General features: G+C 45.0%; 1 protein-coding gene across 1 annotated transcript in view; it reads left to right on the top strand.

The window, feature by feature from the left end:
* Positions 1-21,296, top strand: part of unc5ca (unc-5 netrin receptor Ca) — a 397,363-nt gene that overhangs the window by 216,463 nt on the left and 159,604 nt on the right. The window contains exon 3 of the mRNA XM_055224198.1: positions 12,005-12,148. Within this exon, the coding sequence (XP_055080173.1) occupies positions 12,005-12,148 (144 nt within the window). The remainder of the gene's footprint in view (positions 1-12,004; positions 12,149-21,296) is intronic.

Genomic DNA, 21,296 nt, shown 5'->3' with positions numbered 1-21,296 from the left:
ATCCTGGTTTGGTCCTGGTTTAGTCCTGGTTAAATCCTGGTTTGGTCCTGGTTAAATCCTGGTTTAGTCCTGGTTAAATCCTGGTTTGGTCCTGGTTTAGTCCTGGTTAAATCCTGGTTTGGTCCTGGTTTAGTCCTGGTTAAATCCTGGTTTGGTCCTGGCTAAATCCTGGTTTGGTTCTGGTTAAATCCTGGTTTAATCCTGGTTTAGTCCTGGTTTAATCCTGCTTTGGTCCTGGTTTGGTCCTGGTTAAATCCTGGTTTGGTCCTGGTTAAATCCTGGTTTGGTCCTGGACTGTACCTGTTTTTACCGTCTTAAAAACGTGAAAAACACGGCTCTATTTCATTCTAACCAGTTTGCAGTTTGTCCAAAGTTCCTCCGCACTTCCCTTATGTACTCAGAACATCCTAATGACTCACCATGATGAGTTTATAAGCACTTTGAACAAGTCATTTTGCTCAAACACATGAAAAAAAACAACAAAAAACAAAACAAATACAGGTTTTTTAATTAAATTTCAACATTTACATTGAATTCCACAGCCATTTACTTGAAAACCGTATCAAAATATCTCTGTAATGACGTGCTAATGTTAAAATAAAACCCTTGAACCACACGGAAAAGACATAATCCTTGTACATCCTGTGTTTAAATCAGATAATTGTCCATAATTACCGCCTAAATATGGGCGCGCTCTCACCGTAATAACCCGAGTAATGGGGCAGTGCTGAAAGTGCTCGTCTTTATGTCTCTCTCTCATATATTCTGTATACATTAGTCTGACTCCATTACCCACGATGCCTTCTGCCGTAGACACCCCGCTGCAGCGCCCCCTCTCTGCACCCCGCCCCCTCCCGCCTCACGGTAAACTGCTTACGGCGGGAGTTTGAGTCACGTCCCCGGCGCTGGTGACGCTCGGTTATAACGACCTCCTTCATTTTTGTGTTTCTGCTGTGTTTTTCTTTAAAGGTTCGATATATATTTCACAGACTGGACTCGTGTGAGCTGTTAGCCGTGTTGCTACGTCCACACAAACAGACCGGAGTTGTGTTTTGTTTAATTTGCACGAGTGATCCTCCGTTATTACGCCGTTAAACTCATTCAAAAGTCTTTTTTCAGAACATGTTTGTACAGATTTAACGACAGGAGCAACAGGTTTTATGCAGAATAAAAACAAATATTGTAATGTTTGTGCACAACAGCGCCCCCAACCTCACTGTTAGCATCACTAGTTTCTATTAGCATCTCACTACTTCCTGTTAGCATCACTACTTCCTCTTAGCATCACTACTTCCTCTTAGCATCACTACTTCCTGTCCAGTTTTATCTCTGTCACGTCAAAATGAATAAATATTTAAAGATCAAGATTAGGGGTCAGAGGTTAGAGGGTTAGGGTCAGACAGTGGACAGGGAGCTGTGGGTGGGTTAGGGGTCAGAGGTTAGGGGGTTAGGGTCAGACAGTGGACAGGGGGCTGCGGGTGGATGTTAAACACTACACAAAATGAAGAGAGAGACATGTCTGTGTCTCAATGCTAACGCTAATGCTAATTTTGAGGGAATATTCAAAGTGTAAAAATAATTGGTTAGTCTTTACTTGAATTAATTTGAATTTTAATAGGTTGTTTATTTAATATTTCTTGAGTTTAATAAAAGTGACCGTTAGCTTTGAGACACAGTGAGCTAGCTAGCGTGTTATTGTGCACAGAACCAATTATGGTACTTAAAAAATTGCTGCCTTTGCAAATTGTTAATTTCGTTTGGTCAAATTGCAGTTTTAATTCAGTCGGGATTAATCTCGCAGCCGTAAAATCACCTGTTACACAGATTCATGCTCCTCTGATCAGACAGTATTACATGTATTTCTATGGTTAAATGTTCAGCAGTTACCATGGTGACACAATTCAAACAGTAAGATAGTCTGACAACTCAAGAAAATATACAAAATGGATTTAAACATGACATTTTCAGGAGTCTGTGATCAATCCGAGTGTTCATAGTGACAAAATATGTGTTGAGCGCGGCTAACCGAAACCGTTGGCTAATGCTAGCTAGCTCGTGGCTGTAATTTTACGCGTAAGAGCTGTGTTTAACAGCACGAATCATCATCTCACCTGTTGCGGTTCCGTCTAAGTCAGTTCTTTACGGTCAGATTAAAGTCTAACGTGACTAACAGAGCTTCAGACAGAGCAGTGCCTACAGTTAGCATCGCGCTCCGGGGGAATATTGATGACATGAGCTGCAAAGTATCAGTTTTATTACATTCCGTTGCATTATATTGTAACGAGGCAGCGACTGTGCGGTAAATATGACGCGTTTGTGCTTATCCGCTGCACTTTTTGCCTCGTCTCTTTCTATTTTTTCATTTAAACGAGTATTTTTCAGACTTTTTTTTTAACGCCCGTCTCCTGCTCCGCGTCGAGAGAAATCCCCTATAGATCCAACAGTTCGAGGTCGACCAAACAAAAAGTTGGAACCGTGATAAATATTGTGGGAACGGGGTGCACAGGTCTCCGTGAAAAACTTGCTGAAACAGTTTGAGGAAGCGCGGCGCGTTTTTAATGGTTGTTGTGGGGTTTATAATGGACTCTAGGGGGCAGCGTGGTTCACTCCTTCCTCGTGAACCTTGCTCTCCGCCGCAGCTCGTCCTCCCTCCGCGGCTCGTGACCTGCTAGCTCGCGGTCTTACTGTGTCTGCTGATAATTGCGGCTGGTTCAGAGCTCGTAGACGTGAGTGCAGACTTCATGTGCGGCTTGAACCGTCTTGAAGCTGCGTCTGTTTCAGTGCGTCTAGAGTTTTTACAGTTTTAAGAAGTATTTTTCCCCTCCAGGCCTTATTAAAGTAACTCAAAGTACTTTCAGACAGATTATTTTGTCAGTGCTCGGTTTTGTCTGTGTTTGTTCGTTTTAAAAATGAAATAAAGATTGAAACTTTTGAAGTAAAATGTACAAAAATGTACTTTGGAACTTGAGCAAAAAACAGTTTTGTTTATGAGTTTAGCGTCGCCTGAAACGTGGCTCGGGGCGCGTGTACGTCTGCCATCTGCTCGTCTCCATGGAGATCTAATGGCTTTGACGCGAATGCTCCACTGTCTGGCATTAAAGGGCTCGTATTACGGTGTTTTACTCTAGTTTTAATGTCGTTTCCTCGTCACGCACAGACTTGGAGTTGTGTTTTTTTGTTTCATTCACACGTTTAACGCACAAACTCAAGCTCTTTTATGAAGGTACAATTGTTCCGAAAAGTTTGAACCCGTAAATGTTGATTCGTACACCGCTAAATAAAAACTTTTTTCGTTTTATACATTTATAAATTGTGTTTTACGCTCATACATTTTGTTTTTTATGCGAAAAATTTCCGTTTTTCGCTACAAATTTCGTTTTACGCTCACACATTTCGTTGAACATCTTTGTAATTTTACACGTACAAATCTGAAAATGACGCTCTCACGAGTTTTGAGACGTTCGTTTGTCTCAAAACTGACAAAGTTGTGAACACTTTTGTACCACACTGGATTTATCTACACAGTTTACCTCGATATAAACTTTTTAAACGTGAATAATGCACATCATAATATCACATAAAGGTGACGTTCTGTCTGAGTTCGGGTTTAGCTACTTCTTTACTGTACATCAAACTGAAAACACTCTGTTCCACCTTGTGATGTCATCATGTGGTGAAACAGGAAGTGCTCCACTGTGTTTTTAAACTCCACACACCTTCATTTATAGAATCATTTGGATCATTTCAGTCCTGGAGTTGTCTCTTATCTCGACTGAACTAAAGGGAAAAGGAGGAGTTAACATGAAAACTACCACTTGATGACATCACAAGGTGGAACAGATCGTTTTGAGCTTTGGAGATGTACAAAACACAGCTCCAGTGTGTTTTTTTGATGAGGTAATCGCATTATAACATGGCTAAAAGTCCAAGAGAATTGATTTTGTGTCATAGAGGACGTTTAAACTCATCTTGGCTCTACGGTTTTTATTATGTTTTTATTTATTATTATGTAAAAAATACATTTAAGTCTTTGTTGTCACTAAGTGGGCTCGCCACTGCACAGATCTGACCTGTATGTGTGTGTGAGAGTGGTCTCTTGATATAAAGTGCTTCGAGTGTCTTGAAGGTAGAAAGGTGCTGTATAAAAACGTGACCATTTCAGCCAAAGCCACATCTCCATGGAAACAGGCGAGGGACAGACCCCCCATTAGAACAATTACACAGTGCGGCATTTTTCACATTTGAGCCACTGCACAGGATTTAAAGACGAAGTATTTGACCTGTGAAGAAGTGAATGTGAACACATGACACATGTACATCATATGAACACATGACATATGTACATCACACTGTTACCTTTGATACTGTAATACTGTCAGAGCGCCCCCTGTCTGTAGAGCCCAGTACACCGCAAGGAAAACAAACAAAAAGACAAAGAGAAGGACAGTGAAGGAGCCAGGAACCAGGACTAAACCAAGACTAAACCAGGATTAAACCTGAACTAAACCAGGAATGAATCAGGACTAAACCAGGACTAAACCAGGACTCAGCCAGGACTAAACCGGGACTAAACCGGGACTAAACCAGGACTAAACCTGAACTAAACCAGGAATGAATCAGGACTAAACCAGGACTCAGCCAGGACTAAACCGGGACTAAACCGGGACTAAACCAGGACTAAACCAGGTCTAAACCAGGACTAAACCAGGGCTAAACCAGGACTAAACCAGGTCTAAACCAGGACTAAACCAGGACTAAACCAGGTCTAAACCACCAGGTCTAAACCAGGTCTAAACCAGGTCTAAACCAGGACTAAACCAGGACTAAACCAGGGCTAAACCAGGTCTAAACCAGGACTAAACAAGGACTAAACCAGGACTAAACCAGGTCTAAACCAGGTCTAAACCAGGACTAAACCAGGGCTAAACCAATAATAAACCAGGACTAAACCAGGTCTAAACCAGGTCTAAACCAGGACTAAACCAGGTCTAAACCAGGTCTAAACCAGGACTAAACCAGGGCTAAACCAATAATAAACCAGGACTAAACCAATAATAAACCAGGACTAAACCAGGTCTAAACCAGGTCTAAACCAGGTCTAAACCAGGTCTAAACCAGGACTAAACCAGGTCTAAACCAGGAGCCAGGCTGCAGATGTGTCTAGGACAAACGCACATTCATTTGCAGATACAGTTCAAATCTTTTGGCCCAGAGCCGACTCCAGACTAAGGACCGGACGGAGGCTCATCTGGGACAGGGGAGGGGTCATCCAGTCAGGTCAGGGGGAGGGAGGAGGATCTGGGTCCACAGAGCAGGACCAGGGCACAGGAGGGGCATCTGGGGTCCAGCTTGTTAAATGAAAGCTCTCTCACTGTGCTTTTAGACCTTCTAGAAACATCGGAGTTCAGTGCTCTGTTTGGATGAGATGGTTCTAGAGCATCTGCAGACACGATGAGGCCACGCCCTTTATGGGTTTATATGTCAGTCTGTACATAGTCACTATATTCACACATATAAACTGTCTATAGTCAGAAGGAGGACTTTAAATTAAATTCTAAAGTCGACAGAAGTCAGTAAAGACACTCCAGCTCTGGGGTGATGTGTTCTCTTCTTCTAGCTCCTGTTAAGAGCCTGGATGCTGCATTTTCAACCAACTGGAAGCTTTTTAAAGAGCTTCTACGGCACATGGAGAGTAGGGAGTTACAGAAATCCAGTCTTTATGTAACAAAAGCCTGGATACGTTTTTCAGCGTCACTTTTAGGTACAATATTTCTGACTTTGATGATATTGCACAGGTGGAAGAAGGGTGTTCTACAGGCCTGGGTTATATGTGGAGCGCTTGGTCAAATAAGACTCCCAGGTTCCTTACAGTAGAGCTGGAGGTTCCTCTGTGCTGGAAATTAATGCTGTTTTCTGATGATATTACCTAACGGCAGCAAATAAAGTGTGAACAGCATTGGACCGAGTACATAACCCTGTGGCACACCCTGGTTTTTATCTGATAAATAGGATTTAAACCAGCTGAAGTCTGCCCCTCTGAACCCTGTGTCCTCTGCTGTAGAATGTTATAATCAACTTCAGAAAGGTTTCATATGGGACACAGTTTTACAGCCTGGACTGGTTCAGCACTAACTGTCTGAGTCACTTTATTTAATTTATCTTTAATAGTTGAATTAAAGAAAGTCACTGCAGCTGAGCGTCGCAGGGGTTGAGGGTTCAACTGCTCTGTGGCAGTTTGTCAGCCTGGATACAGAACACAAACCTGCTGTTGTTTTTGTTTAATTCTATTCAATTTGAAGAAAGTCTGGATCCTTCTGCAGAGTCTTCTTGTAGGTCAACAGGCAGATTTTCAGCCTTTAGGGACGTCTCAGTGTGGGAGTGACACATGACCTCTCTAATGATCTGACCTTTTGTTTGAGTGACAGTTCTTCATTGTACCATGAGGCAGGAGGTCTGGGACAGGAGCTCTGGGACAGGAGGTCTGGAGGTCTGGGACAGGGGGTCTGGGATAGGAGGTCTGGGACAGGGGGTCTGGGACAGGAGGTCTGGGACAGGAGGTTTGGGACAGGAGGTCTGGAGGTTTGGGACAGGGGGTCTGGAGGTTTGGGACAGGGGGTCTGGGATAGGAGGTCTGGGACAGGGGGTCTGGGACAGGAGGTCTGGGACAGGAGGTTTGGGACAGGAGGTCTGGAGGTTTGGGACAGGGGGTCTGGAGGTTTGGGACAGGAGGTCTGGAGGTTTGGGACAGGGGGTCTGGAGGTTTGGGGCAGGGGGTCTGGAGGTTTGGGGCAGGGGGTCTGGAGGTTTGGGGCAGGGGGTCTGGGACAGGAGGTCTGGGACAGGAGGTTTGGGACAGGTGGTCTGGAGGTTTGGGACAGGGGGTCTGGAGGTTTGGGACAGGAGGTCTGGAGGTTTGGGACAGGGGGTCTGGAGGTTTGGGGCAGGGGGTCTGGAGGTTTGGGACAGGGGGTCTGGAGGTTTGGGGCAGGAGGTCTGGAGGTTTGGGACAGGGGGTCTGGAGGTTTGGGGCAGGGGGTCTGGAGGTTTGGGGCAGGGGGTCTGGAGGTTTGGGGCAGGGGGTCTGGGACAGGAGGTCTGGGACAGGAGGTTTGGGACAGGAGGTCTGGAGGTTTGGGACAGGGGGTCTGGAGGTTTGGGACAGGAGGTCTGGAGGTTTGGGACAGGGGGTCTGGAGGTTTGGGGCAGGGGGTCTGGAGGTTTGGGACAGGGGGTCTGGGACAGGGGGTCTGGAGGTTTGGGACAGGGGGTCTGGAGGTTTGGGGCAGGGGGTCTGGAGGTTTGGGACAGGGGGTCTGGGACAGGGGGTCTGGAGGTTTGGGACAGGGGGTCTGGAGGTTTGGGGCAGGGGGTCTGGAGGTTTGGGACAGGGGGTCTGGGCGTACTTCTGTTTTAAAGGAGCTACAGTATCATGAGCGGTTTTCAAAGACTCAGATCTGTCAACAAACTGATGACTTATAGTTGGACTAAAGCTGTTTTCAGGAGGGTCACATGACAGGGTCACGTGACAGGGTCACATGACAGGGTCACATGACAGGGTCACATGACAGGGTCACGTGACATGGCCTTAAATATTGGCTCTATTATTTCTTTGAATTTTAAAATGTTCAGATATGACTCTTCTCATTCTAGTTTTATTCTGTGGAGCAGGATCGTCTCAAGGATAAACTGAAGGTAATTACAAAATGATCTGATAATGTCTGATTTTGACTGAGGACATTCAGGTCACAGATCTGCATAAGTCACAGGTCCAGGGTGCGTTTGTGACTGTGGGTTGGTTTATTCACATTCTGGGTAAAACTGATGCCCTCTACAGGTCACTGCAGGTATTACCTTTGACGACACGTACGTTAAAATCTCCAACTATCACAGTGGACTCCCAGGCGAACACTAGACTTGATATAAAGTCAGAGAACTCGATCAAAAACTGAACAGGCCCCAGGAGGTCGGGAGATTATAAAGAATAAAACGGCTTTTTGATTTTTCCAATTTGGACAAGTCACTGACAGTATGAGACTCTCAAATGAGCGAAATGCAGCTTTTTAGGACTTAAAGTAAACTGGAGTGTGAAATGAACAGCACCACCTCGCCCCGCGGCTCTGAAAACTCAAGAGACTCGGTGGAGTAGAGTCATTTACTGTGACATAATCATCTCACTGTGGCCACGTTTCAGTTTGAAGGTCCATGTTATGGTTGTCAGTGAACTCATTTACTAAAGATACATGCTCATCTATTTGTTTATTAATGGCACAAGTCAGTATTTTTATAATGTTTTGTGGTCTGCATCCCATTAATGAAACTCCTGCACATTGAGTCAGGTTTGTGAAGTTGTAATGTAGTTTTGTATCAAACATGGATGACATCTAAATCCTCTTCAGACATGTTTGTGATGAGGGATTTGGCATAATACCTCTCTTTAACATCTCTGAAATCAAACCCATTTACATGTTCTGGTTCTTCTGTTTGGTGATGATGATGGTATCGTGTTCTCAGCTGGTTCAGAACTTACCCTGGACACTCCAAAAGAACCAATTAAGAGTCAATTCTTCAGTTAAATACACGCGTTCTTCAGTTAAATAAACGTGTTCTTCAGTTAAATACACGCGTTCTTCAGTTAAATACACATGTTCTTCCGTTAAATACACGCGTTCTTCAGTTAAATACACGTGTGAAGTCACTTAACTCTATTGTTTTCCTCCGGTTGAACATCTTTGACATAACACACCTTTAAAGTGCCTTTTACAGGGTTTTACTATTGTGTCATTTTGATTTAATTTGGTGGAAAATACCTCTTAAATATAAAAAACACTTCTGTATTAATTCATGATGGGCTTCTGAACCGCTCTTAGTCAGACCCGTCTCCCAGGACCTGTTTGCCATGGGTGACCCTACCAGGGGCATGAAGCCCCCGACAACATAGCTCCCAGGATCATTCGGGTACTCAAACCCCTCCACCACGTTAAGGTGGCGGTTCGGGGAGAGCTTCTCCCTGATCCCGGGGGAGGTTGGAGACATGGACTCCGAGTGGGCCATGTTCTCCACCTCTATTGTCGATGCGGCTGCTCGTAGCTGTGGTCGTAAGGTCTGTGGTGCTTGTCGCGGCGGCAATCCCCGAACCCGGTGGTGGACACCGGAAGTAAGGGATGCCGTCAAGCTGAAGAAGGAGTCCTATCGAGCTACTATTGTTGGCTCGTGGGACTCCTGAGGCAGCTGATGAGTACCGGCGGGCCAAGCGTGCCGCGGCTCGGGCAGTCACAGAGGCAAAAACTCGGGGTTGGGAGGAGTTCGGGGAGGCCATGGAGGAGGACTATCGGACGGCCTCAAAGAGATTCTGGCAAACCGTCCGACGCCTCAGGAGGGGAAAGCAGTGCTTCACCAACACTGTTTACAGTGCGGGTGGAGAGCTGCTGACTTCGACTGGGGATGTTGTCGGGCGGTGGAAGGAATACTTTGAGGATCTCCTCAATCCCACTGTCACGTCTTCCGAGGAGGAAGCAGAAACTGGGGACCCAGAGGCGGACTCGTCCATCACCCTGGCTGAAGTCACTGAGGTGGTTGGCAAGCTCCTCGGTGGCAAGGCTCCGGGGGTGGACGAGATCCGTCCTGAGTACCTCAAGTCTCTGGATGTTGTGGGGCTGTCTTGGCTGACACGTCTCTGCAACATCGCGTGGCAGTCGGGGACAGTACCTGTGGAATGGCAGACCGGGGTGGTGGTCCCTCTGTATAAGAAGGGGGACCGGAGGGTGTGTTCCAATTACAGGGGAATCACACTCCTCAGCCTTCCCGGTAAGGTCTATTCCAGGGTACTGGAGAGGAGAATCCGACCGATAGTCGAACCTCGGATTCAGGAGGAGCAGTGTGGTTTTCGTCCTGGTCGTGGAACACTGGACCAGCTCTATACTCTCCATCGGGTCCTCGAGGGCTCATGGGAGTATGCCCAACCAGTCCACATGTGTTTTGTGGATCTGGAGAAGGCATTCGACCGTGTCCCTCGTGGTGTCCTTTGGGGGGTGCTCTGGGAGTATGGGGTCCGGGGCTCTTTGCTAAGGGCTGTCCGGTCCCTGTATGACCGGAGCAGGAGCTGTGTTCGCATTGCCGGCAGTAAGTCAGACCTGTTCCCAGTGCATGTTGGACTCCGCCAGGGCTGCCCTTTGTCACCGGTTCTGTTCATTATATTTATGGACAGAATTTCTAGGCGCAGCCAGGGGCCGGAGGGGGCCTGGTTTGGGAACCACAGGATTTCATCTCTGCTGTTTGCAGATGATGTTGTCCTGATGCTTCTTCGAGCCAGGACCTGCAGCACTGGGGCGGTTTGCAGCCGAGTGTGAAGCGGCTGGGATGAGAATCAGCTCCTCCAAATCCGAGGCCATGGTTCTCGACCGGAAAAAGGTGGTTTGCTCTCTCCGGGTGGGTGGTGAGTCTCTGCCCCAAGTGGAGGAGTTCAAGTATCTCGGGGTCTTGTTCACGAGTGAGGGAAGGATGGAGCGGGAGATTGACAGGCGGATCGGTGCAGCGTCTGCAGTGATGCGGTCGCTGTATCGGTCCGTTGTGGTAAAGAAGGGTACGTTCCTACCCTCACCTATGGTCATGAGCTCTGGGTAATGACCGAAAGGACAAGATCGCGGATACAAGCGGCTGAAATGGGCTTCCTCCGCAGAGTGGCCGGGCGCACCCTTAGGGATAGGGTGAGGAGCTCGGTCACACGGGAGGAGCTCGGAGTAGAGCCGCTGCTCCTACACGTTGAGAGGAACCAGCTGAGGTGGCTCGGGCATCTGCTCAGGATGCCTCCTGGACGCCTCCCTAGGGAGGTGTTCTGGGCATGTCCCACCGGGAGGAGGCCCCGGGGAAGACCCAGGACACGCTGGAGGGACTATGTCTCTCTGGCCTGGGAACGCCTTGGGGTCCCACCGGAGGAGCTGGAGGACGTGTCCGGGGTGAGGGAAGTCTGGGAGTCCCTGCTTAGACTGCTGCCCCCGCGACCCGGCCCCGGATAAGCGGAAGAAAATGGATGGATGGATGGACTTCTGTATTAATCAAGAAGCAGTTTATGAAGAACAATATGTTGAAAATGAGAGTTCCAGACTGATGTTATCACACGAGGTTTGACACAGTTTACACAAGAAACACATTCTACAGATACTTTAAACATTAATTTAACAAAATGAAGGTGTTTTCTTATATTTTATTCATCAAATCATATTTTCTGTGGGTTAGAGGAGTTGGGGCCCATTGTAGATGGTTGCTAGGTAACAGTTAAGACATTCTGTCGTGTCTTGATTTCCAACCAGGAAGTAAAAAAAAAAAATTGGACAAACTGGAGAATTTTTTTAAACATTTTTATTAAATATAATGATCTTTACTTTGTTTTAGTGAAAAGAGTAGTCCAGCTGTCACAGGCACTTTAATGCTGCGTTCACACCAGGCCACAAAAACACGCTGGACGCATTTGAGGACAAACGCCTCAGCCATGAGTCCAGGGCGTCTGTTGTCCAGGGCGTCCGTTGTCCAGGGCGTCCGTTGTCCAGGGCGTCCGTTGTCCAGGGCGTCCGTTGTCCAGGGCGTCCGTTGCAGTCTGCGAGCGCCTTTGGATGTTTTGTTTTGTGTCTTTGTGAAGCTGCAGACCAGGTTGAGAGAGTGACTTTAGTGTATTTATTACATAAACCCAATCAACGGAGACGATCAGCTCTGCGGCGGCGTGTCTGGGTTCGTGACTAGCCTTTATGCTAACCAGTGCACCCAGTATAATTAAGTTGGTGCTAGTTTGGCTGATGTCTTTATTCTTTTCCCGGATAAAGACGTCACTAAATCACTGGAGATTCACGCCGCTCTGATGTTTGAAAATGCCCCGCAAAAACCCAGAGCGGCAAAGACGTGTGTCCACCATAGACTTTATCTGTAAACTCCACCCCCCGATACCTGTGAACGCTCCATAAGACTTACCTCTGTAACTCACCTTGTGTTTGTGTGTGTGTGTGTGTGTGTGCAGGTCTGGTGGTGCGGGAGGCGAGTATCGAGATCACTCGGCAGCAGGTGGAGGAGTTATTTGGGCCGGACGATTACTGGTGTCAGTGTGTGGCCTGGAGCTCAGCCGGGACGACCAAGAGCCGCAAGGCCCACGTCCGCGTCGCATGTGAGTACAATCTACTCTCAGATACTGCTACTACTACTACTACTACTACTACTACTACTGCTGCTGGTACTGTCACTGCTGATATTACTGGTACTTTAATCCATGTTCTAATGTTGTTTCCTCCTCAAAAACAGACCTGGAGTTGTGTTTTGTTTCATTCACACATGTTTGAGTAACATCTCCAAAGCTCAAAACGGTCTGTTCCACCTTGTGATGTCATCAAGTGGTACTGTTTTTTCAAGTTAACTCCAAGTTAACTTTTACCTTTAGATCAGTCGAGATAAGTGGCAATTCCAGGACTGAAATGATCCAAATGATTCTATAAATGAAGGTGTGTGGAGTTTAAAAACACAGTGGAGCACTTCCTGTATCGCCACATGATGACATCACAAGGTGGAACAGCGTCAGTGTGTCTGCTCTGAGGCTCTGGAGTCTGTTCCAGTCTAAATATAGAGACGTGAACAGGGAAGATGCGGCGTGTAACTCTGTCACACTTGTGTTGTGTTAAAATGCTGATGGAAAGTTTGTGCAGCCTCAAGGCGCTAAGAACAAGTACAAAAGAAAAAGGTGTGTAGTACTCAAGTAAAAGTACTCAAGTAACTTCAGACCGTTACATAATGCACCTTTACGTGTAATTTTACTTATTCTATTGACAGATCATTGTAAACGAGTCAAAATTCATTTAAATTAAGTGTGCACAGTAGCACACTAGCTAGCGTACTGTGCGCCAAAGCTCAAATCTTAAAACATAAATAATTTTTTTTTTTAAATAGTAAAATTAAAATTAATCAAAATGTCTGTGTAATTAAAATAAAAAAAAAATAAAAAAGTTGTTTTCAGATGTAAAATACTTCAGTTTGTGGTGGTGTTTTAATATTTATCATGCCTCAAAATTAGCATTAGCATTAAGACACAAACCTCTTTCAAAACACAAACGCTCTCTATCCACTGTCTGACCCTAACCTCTGACCCCTGACCCCTGCCCGGTACCTCATCTTTAAATATTTATTCATTTTAGTAGAAACTTCATGGAGATAAACCTGGACAGGAAGTAGCGGCGCTAACAGTGCGTTTGCCAGGTGCACACAGCCAATTCAGGCAATTTAAATGAATGTATTCTTATTTCAGACATTTGATGTCAGCTCTATCTCCTCCGTCCTTGTCACTCCATCTTCACCTCCTCCTCTCCTCTCCGCAGACGTGATCACACCGGCCAAGTCCCGTGTTTCCCTGTAAATTCAAATATAAAACAGCCTTGCACATTCATTCCTCTTATTGTTTTTTTCTTTTTTACTCGTCCTGTATGTCCTCTCCTCCTCCTCCTCCTCCTCCTCCCGTGTGAGCAGATGTGATTACAGCGCTCCTCTTCCTCACCCCCTGACCCCTGACCCCTCTGCGGCTCAGCTCGGGGTCAGGTGGAGTGATTTGAATGCTTGGTGGCAGTTTCTCTTCTCCTCTGTAAATGCACACGACAGCTTTTCACGTTTCAGATTATTTCTCGGTTTGACGGGACAGTTTAAATTTAACAAAATAAAAGTGCTGTCGTTTATTTTCATTTGTCTAATCAAAACTGTTGTGTAATTTGGACGTTTGGCCGTTGTTAATGTCACAGTTGCTACATAACAGATATGGAATTACATCTAGAGCTGTCAGAGGTTTAGGACTAAACCAGGGCTAAACCAGGACTAAAGCAGGACTAAAACAGGACTAAACCAGGACTAAACCAGGACTAAACCAGGACTAAACCAGGACTAAACCAGGGCTAAACCAGGACTAAACCAGTTCTAAACCAGGGCTAAACCAGGACTAAACCAGGGCTAAACCAGGACTAAACCAGGACTAAAACAGGACTAAACCAGGACTAAACTAGGACTAAACCAGTTCTAAACCAGGGCTAAACCAGGGCTAAACCAGGGCTAAACCAGGACTAAACCAGGACTAAACCAGGACTAAACCAGGACTAAAACAGGACTAAAACCAGGACTAAACTAGGACTAAACCAGGACTAAACCAGGAATAAACTTTACCCAAAAAGTAGAAATTTGTAGTAAAGTTGTAGAAATAATCCGTCTAACCTGTCCACTCCTCCTCTGCCTGGTCCCTCTCTCCTCTCCTCTCCTCTCTCCTCTCTCCTCTCTCCTCTCTCCTCTCCTCTCTCTCGTTGGTCGATTTGTCGTGTCGGCACACGCTCTTTTAAAGCTTTGTTATAGATTTTCAATTGTGGCGTTCCCCAAAGATCTGCATCTGAACGGCGGCCATGTTGCCTCGGTTAATCAACGCGCTGCAAGTTCTGAAATGTTTGTACAATCAGCTGATCTATAAAGAACCACGTTTGAAGATATGTACTTCAAATCTACGACACACGAGGATCATTATGTTAGACATTTAAATCATAATATTCATCTAAAACAACTCAATAAAAGAAATGTGTGCAGTGACTTCCACCTCTGCCGTGGTTCTCATTCTCGTTCCCTCCGCCGTGGTTCTCGTTCCCTCCGCCGTGGTTCTCGTTCCCTCCGCTGTGGTTCTCGTTCCCTCTGCTGTGGTTCTCGTTCCCTCCGCTGTGGTTCTTGTTCCCTCTGCTGTGGTTCTCGTCCCCTCTGCTGTGGTTCTTGTTCCCTCTGCCGTGATTCTCGTTCTCGTTCCCTCCGCTGTGGTTCTCGTTCCCTCTGCTGTGGTTCTCGTTCCCTCTGCTGTGGTTCTCGTTCCCTCTGCTGTGGTTCTTGTTCCCTCTGCCGTGGTTCTTGTTCCCTCTGCCGTGGTTCTTGTTCTCATTCCCTCTGCTGTGGTTCTCGTTCCCTTTGGCCTCTGCGGTGGTTCTCATTCCCTCTGCTGTGGTTCTTGTTCCCTCTGCCGTGGTTCTCATTCCCTCTGCTGTGGTTCTCATTCCCTCTGCTGTGGTTCTCGTTCTCTCTGCTGTGGTTCTCGTTCCCTCTGCCGTGGTTGTCGTTCTCGTTCCCTCTGCTGTGGTTCTCGTTCCCTCCGCTGTGGTTCTCGTTCTCTCTGCTGTGGTTCTCGTTCCCTCTGCTGTGGTTCTCGTTCTTGTTCCCTCTGCTGTGGTTCTCGTTCTCTCTGCTGTGGTTCTCATTCCCTCTGCTGTGGTTCTCATTCCCTCTGCTGTGGTTCTCGTTCTCTCTGCTGTGGTTCTCGTTCCCTCTGCTGTGGTTCTCGTTCCCTCTGCTGTGGTTCTCGTTCCCTCTGCTGTGGTTCTTGTTCCCTCTGCTGTGGTTCTCGTTCCCTCTGCTGTGGTTCTTGTTCCCTCTGCTGTGGTTCTCGTTCCCTCTGCTGTGGTTCTAGTTCTCGTTCCCTCTGCTGTGGTTCTCGTTCCCTCTGCTGTGGTTCTCGTTCCCTCTGCTGTGGTTCTCGTTCCCTCTGCTGTGGTTCTCGTTCCCTCTGCTGTGGTTCTCGTTCTCTCTGCTGTGGTTCTCGTTCTCATTACGTCTTTAGGCCTGGAGAAGAAACAAAGCACAACACAAGTGCAGCCGTTTGACCTTTGGGATTGAAATAGCCTGAGATTAGCATAATGCTAATCTCACTCGTAGCGTTGTAAAGGTCTTGCACTTTTGGCCCCGCACTTCTCTGTGGAAAACCCCACACCTCCGAATGCCATCATCATCATCATCATCATCATCATCACCTTCATCATCATCATCGTCATCATCATCATCATCACCATCATCATCATCATCGTCACACAGTGCACAGGTGTGTGTGTAAAGTGCTGTGAGCATCATAGTACCTGTGCTAAATATTTATCATAGTTTAATGTCAGTTTGTGGAGAAAAAAATAATAATAATAATTAAAAAAAAGGTTAAAAAATACAGTAAGTAAAGTTTTGAGACTGAATCCCTCTGCTTATGTCGTCAGCCCCGAAAACTCCATCCAAAATGCAGAGACAATATGCACAAGGAAGACATTTTTCTGACAGTTCCACCCTTCAAAATAAAGGTGTATTATGTATTTATTTATTCTAATCATAACTGTTGTGTATTTTAGTTAAGACGTTTGCCCCTTGTCCACATTATTGTTGCTAGCACACAGTTACACCTCTGCATGTGTCATGTCCTTAGACTGTTCGTGTAAATGGACATAGCTAACCTGTTAACCTGCTAAACACCGCGTTCCAAACAGGAAGTGAGCCTGGGCGCACTCCCGGTGACTCTGGCTCCAGTTCACTTTCTATTTTCTTAAATGTTCGTGTTAACAGTTTATTCAAAACAAAACATTTAACTGTTTAACACTTGAAGTCAGACTTAAATCAGCTCAGCTCTATTTTATAACACAGTTTAAATGATCATTTCTTACTCAAAGTCTGTGAAAATTATGTATTTGATTTAATGTATTTTATGTATTTTTAAGAGAACGATGCCAGATAAGGTTAGGTTCCAGACTGGGCAATGACACTCATTTCCAACCAGGAAGTAAAATTATAAACTCCATCAAAATTGTATTATTATTATTAATAATAATCAATTAATTAATGTATTTATTTTTTGTAAAATTGTAAATATAATTATGCTAATTTATAAAGCGACACAATACTCAGTCGTATGCAATGAAAAAAAAGTATGAATTAATAAAATACAAATATAATAATAAATAAATAATATGAAGAAAAACTAGGCAAGATTTGTTTTATTTTATTTATTTTTTTATTAAATACAATGATGTTAGTGCTTTTCTGTCACATTCACTTTAACCGAGGCAGATTTTTCCAGATGTGAAATTGCAGCGGTGAGTGTTACTGTGGTAAATGGCGCTGAGGAAATGGTCACATGAGACGTGAGCTCAGAGTGGACCTGGGATCACATGTTTTTATAGACGTCAGGCTGAGTTATGGCTGGACTTATTTCACATATAAACTAATGCACTTAGCACAGAGCGGCTAATGCACACGGACATAAGGGACGTCTTTACGCTCTACTGTGGTCCTGTCACTAATTAAGTTTGTGTTTTATATGGAAGCCTGCGAGGACCATTTGTGATGCAATACGGTCACATGTTTAAAACGGTTTAAGTCATGAACACAGCCAGGGTACTCACTCTATCTCGCAATGATCATATCCAGACTCAAATGTTTATACTGTACAATTTAATAAAGTCATATTGTAAAATGGAGGACAGAGACTTGGAAAACGCTGTGGGAAAAACGTAAAAAACAGATCTAGTTCATTGTGATCGGTTTGCATCGGTCCAGAGTTACTCCTCACTGACGTTATGCATTCAGACCGTCCTAATTATTCACCATGATGAGTTTATAAGCACGTTTCAAAACTCTCAGACACGGTTTTGAATGTTGCAGTAAAACTAACATCAACTAGCATCGCTCAAGTTGATTTTACTTGTGCTTTTCTCTTATTTTATCTGTATTTTTAAGCACTTTGGGGCAGTACTGTCTGTTTTAAATGTTCTATATAAATAAACCTTGACCTTGGTTCTCGGACAATAAAAATAAAAGAATAATCAGACGCAGACAGGACACAGTGAGTGTTCTGCTTAAACTCTGCGGCTAAACAGGCTAACGGGATTTTATTAAACACAGCTCTGTTTTAAGAAAGCAGTTTTATTCATTTCTCCAACTTGTCGATTATGAAACAAAGGTAGAGGTTATGAAATGGAACGGAGTGAATACAGTGGTCACGTTCTAAAAATAACCCGAAATACGCAAAATCTGTGAAGTATCAGCTTTATTTTTTACATTCTTCTCTCTGTTTTTGTCTGTAAAACCCCTCACCACACACTTTATACACTTTTCTCACACAGGCGTTAACATTTTCTCACATTTCTCTCTCGTTTAAACTCTCTCAAAGTTCAAACCTTCGTAGGCGTCTTTGTCGGTGCAGAACGTTTCATCGACATTGTGGGTTTTGTCGGGGAGAAAACAAATTGCAAACGTACAGCACTTCAGAGTCACACTGAGATCCAACGTTTATGTAAATTTGTCTGAACACATTCTGTACTGGACAGAAGACACGGCACGGAGGAGACTGATGGACAATGGTCTACAGTCCAACAGCCAATCAGGACGCACGACACAATGGTCTACAGTCCAACAGCCAATCAGGACGCACGACACAATGGTCTACAGTCCAACAGCCAATCAGGACGCACGACACAATGGTCTACAGTCCAACAGCCAATCAGGACGCACGACACAATGGTCTACAGTCCAACAGCCAATCAGGACGCACGACACAATGGTCTACAGTCCAACAGCCAATCAGGACGCACGACACAATGCACGTTCAGACGATGTAAAAAAGTTTGTAAAATTGCACACACAAAAATCCGCGAAAGGTGAACCGTGACATAGTGAGGGACAACTGTATATAAATGGACATAGCTAACCTGCTAGCCGCTACGTTCCAAACAGGAAGTGATCATGGGTGTGACTCTGGCTCCAGTTTATCCAATATTGATAAACTGTCTCCTCTCTCTGTACCTGCTGCTGTCAGAGGTCGCCTCTCCACAGACCTGACGCTGAAGTTGGTCCGGTGGCTTCACGTTTATCTCTACGATTGACAACGTTAACCGCCGCACCGTGAAGCAACCCAGGCAACTCCGCAACGTCTCCAAGGAAACCGACAGCCGGCAGTCTCCGCGGGAAAAGTTCCACAGTGCAGCTTTAGGTCGTGATGGCGTCGTACATGTAAATTCTCTTGCTGCGTGGCGAGCTCTATATCAGCCCCATGTGACTGACGCGGTTATGATCCGGCCCGACAGAACACATGCTTCACATGTCAGACCGTAACAGCCGGATTTATGGGTCATGTCGAGGAAAGTGCTCGTGCCGCGGGCGCCATTAAACCGACGTAAAGGAGCCTCGGAAACACTGAAACACCCCGGCTTCTGGCGCTAATAGTGTGACTGTTTTTGGAAGGAAGCCTGCGAGGGTCATAATGTGTAATGGAAAAATGTTTAAGGGCCATATTACAGTATTTTTTGATTTATGTTATTGTGTCGTTTCCTCGTCACAAACAGAACTGGAGTTTTTGTTTCATTCACACATGTTTAACACACACACCTGCAGATTTACTCACCTGTTTATATAAATGGACGTAGCTAACCTATTAGCCGCCGCGTTCCAAACAGGAAGTGATCTACTTGATCCTGGGGTTTTTATTTCACTTTTGTGTCTGTAAAACAAGATATGAACATTAATATTGGACAAATCAGGCGCCTTCTTTCCCTTAGCAACAGGCTTGATTGACAGCGTTGCTAAGGACCCGCACTGCTGGTTTCGCAGGGGGCGTTACCTTCAACAGCCTCGCTCTGGATTGGCTCTTTGGTTGTTATGATACTCGTGGTTGGAATTCCAAATATGGGACTTGGCTCCAAATGAACTTGAAAACTACCACTTCATGACATCACGAGGTGTGTTTTTGATGAGTTAGCAGCATTAGAACAGGGCTAAAGGTTCACCAGAGTCACTTTTGTGTAATATAGATTATTTATTATTCTGTTCTCACTCAAACACGTCACACAGTTCATTCAGTAGGTTTTAAACTGTAGCGTCGGGGTAAGTGTTTAGCTACACACATTCAATGATTTTTACTATATTTTTTCTATACATTTTCAGGGAAGGCTTAAATTTCCAGTTTACTTTCTTCCCATTGATTTTTAGTCTCAGCCTTAACCAAAGCCCTCTGCACCAGCACCATTACACACACTTAAACTTACACACACTTAAACTTTATCACAGAGGCACCATTTCAATATTGCTAGTGGCTGGCATTGAACCAACAACCTTTAGGTTATTGTGTAAATACTTTAGCAAATCAGATACTAATCAAGAGTAAAACTAAACCAGTTTTAGTCAAGGCAAGTTTATTTGTGTAGAACAATTCGTACACAAGGTAATTCAAAGTGCTTTACAGAATAAGAAAGACATTAAAATCACACAAATCAAAACATAAATAATCACAAATAATCATCAACATTAAAACAGAAAAGTGCAAAATAAAAACCTTTCAGTCATAAGCACAGCTGAACAGAACTGTTTTGACCTAAACATTGTCAAAGTAGAGGCCTGTCTCACATCTTCAGGAAGAATGTTCCAGGTTTTAGCTGCAGAAAACTGAAACACTGATTCTCCATGTTTAGTCCTGACTCTGGACCAGCAGGAGGTCAGTCCCTGAAGTCCTCAGAGTGTGAGATGGTTCATGTGGCTCATGTGGGAGATGTTCTTTGGTGCTGGTCCAGAGCTGCTTTAAAGTCTCTGAGCCACAGGACACATGTGTGAAGTACTTCCTGGTTCTAGTCCTGACCCGAGCAGCAGTGTTCTGGATGTTCTGGATGTTCTGGATGTTCTGGATGTTCTGGATGTTCTGTTCTGTCTCTCGTTTGGAGAGTCCAGTGATCAGGACATTACAGTCGTCTAATCTACTGGACACAAATGCAGGATAAGTCTCTAAGTCTGGTTTTGACAGTTTACCTTTGATTTTTGACATGTTTTTAGATGTAAAAAGCTGCAGATGTTACTGATTTGATGTGTCTGTTAAAGTTCAAGTCTGAGTCCATTATTACCTCTAGATTTCTCGCCTGAGTTGAAGGTTTTAGAGACAGAGACTGGAGGTGACGCTGACACTTTCTCTATGTTTCTGACTTGAGTCTGGTCTGAGTTTATCTGGATCAAGTTGTTTTTCCTCCACACACTGATCTGTTGATGCAGTGAATCCACTGGTCCATATTCACCTGCTGCAGTGAGACATAGATCTGACTCGTCTGCAGAGTTGTGTGTGACACATTATTGTTGTGTATTAACTGGACTAACAGCAGCATGTAGAGACTGAACAACAGGGGTCCCAGGATTGACCCCTGGGGCACCCCACAGGTCAGGGACATTTTATCTGATATACATTTTCCAATTTCAACAAAGTACTCCCTGTTTTCTAAATAGGACTTGAACCAGTTTAGTGCCGTACCACAGATGCCCTCCCAGTCCTCCAGTCTCTGTAAGAGGATCCCATGATCAACAGTGTCAAAGGCAGAACTCAGATCTAACAGGATCAACACTGAGGCTTTGCATCAGTCATGTGTCCTTGATCAGAGCATCTCAGTGCTGTGGTGGATCTAAAACCTGAAAACATCAAAGGAGTTGTTCATTTCGAGAAAGTTAATAAGCTGTTGGTAAAGAACTTTTTCAAG

This window comes from Periophthalmus magnuspinnatus, chromosome 9, assembly GCF_009829125.3.
Source record: "Periophthalmus magnuspinnatus isolate fPerMag1 chromosome 9, fPerMag1.2.pri, whole genome shotgun sequence".
NCBI classification, from domain to species: Eukaryota; Metazoa; Chordata; class Actinopteri; order Gobiiformes; family Gobiidae; genus Periophthalmus; species Periophthalmus magnuspinnatus.
Note: the sequence above shows the minus strand (reverse complement) of the source record. Positions and strands in the feature narration are given on the sequence as shown.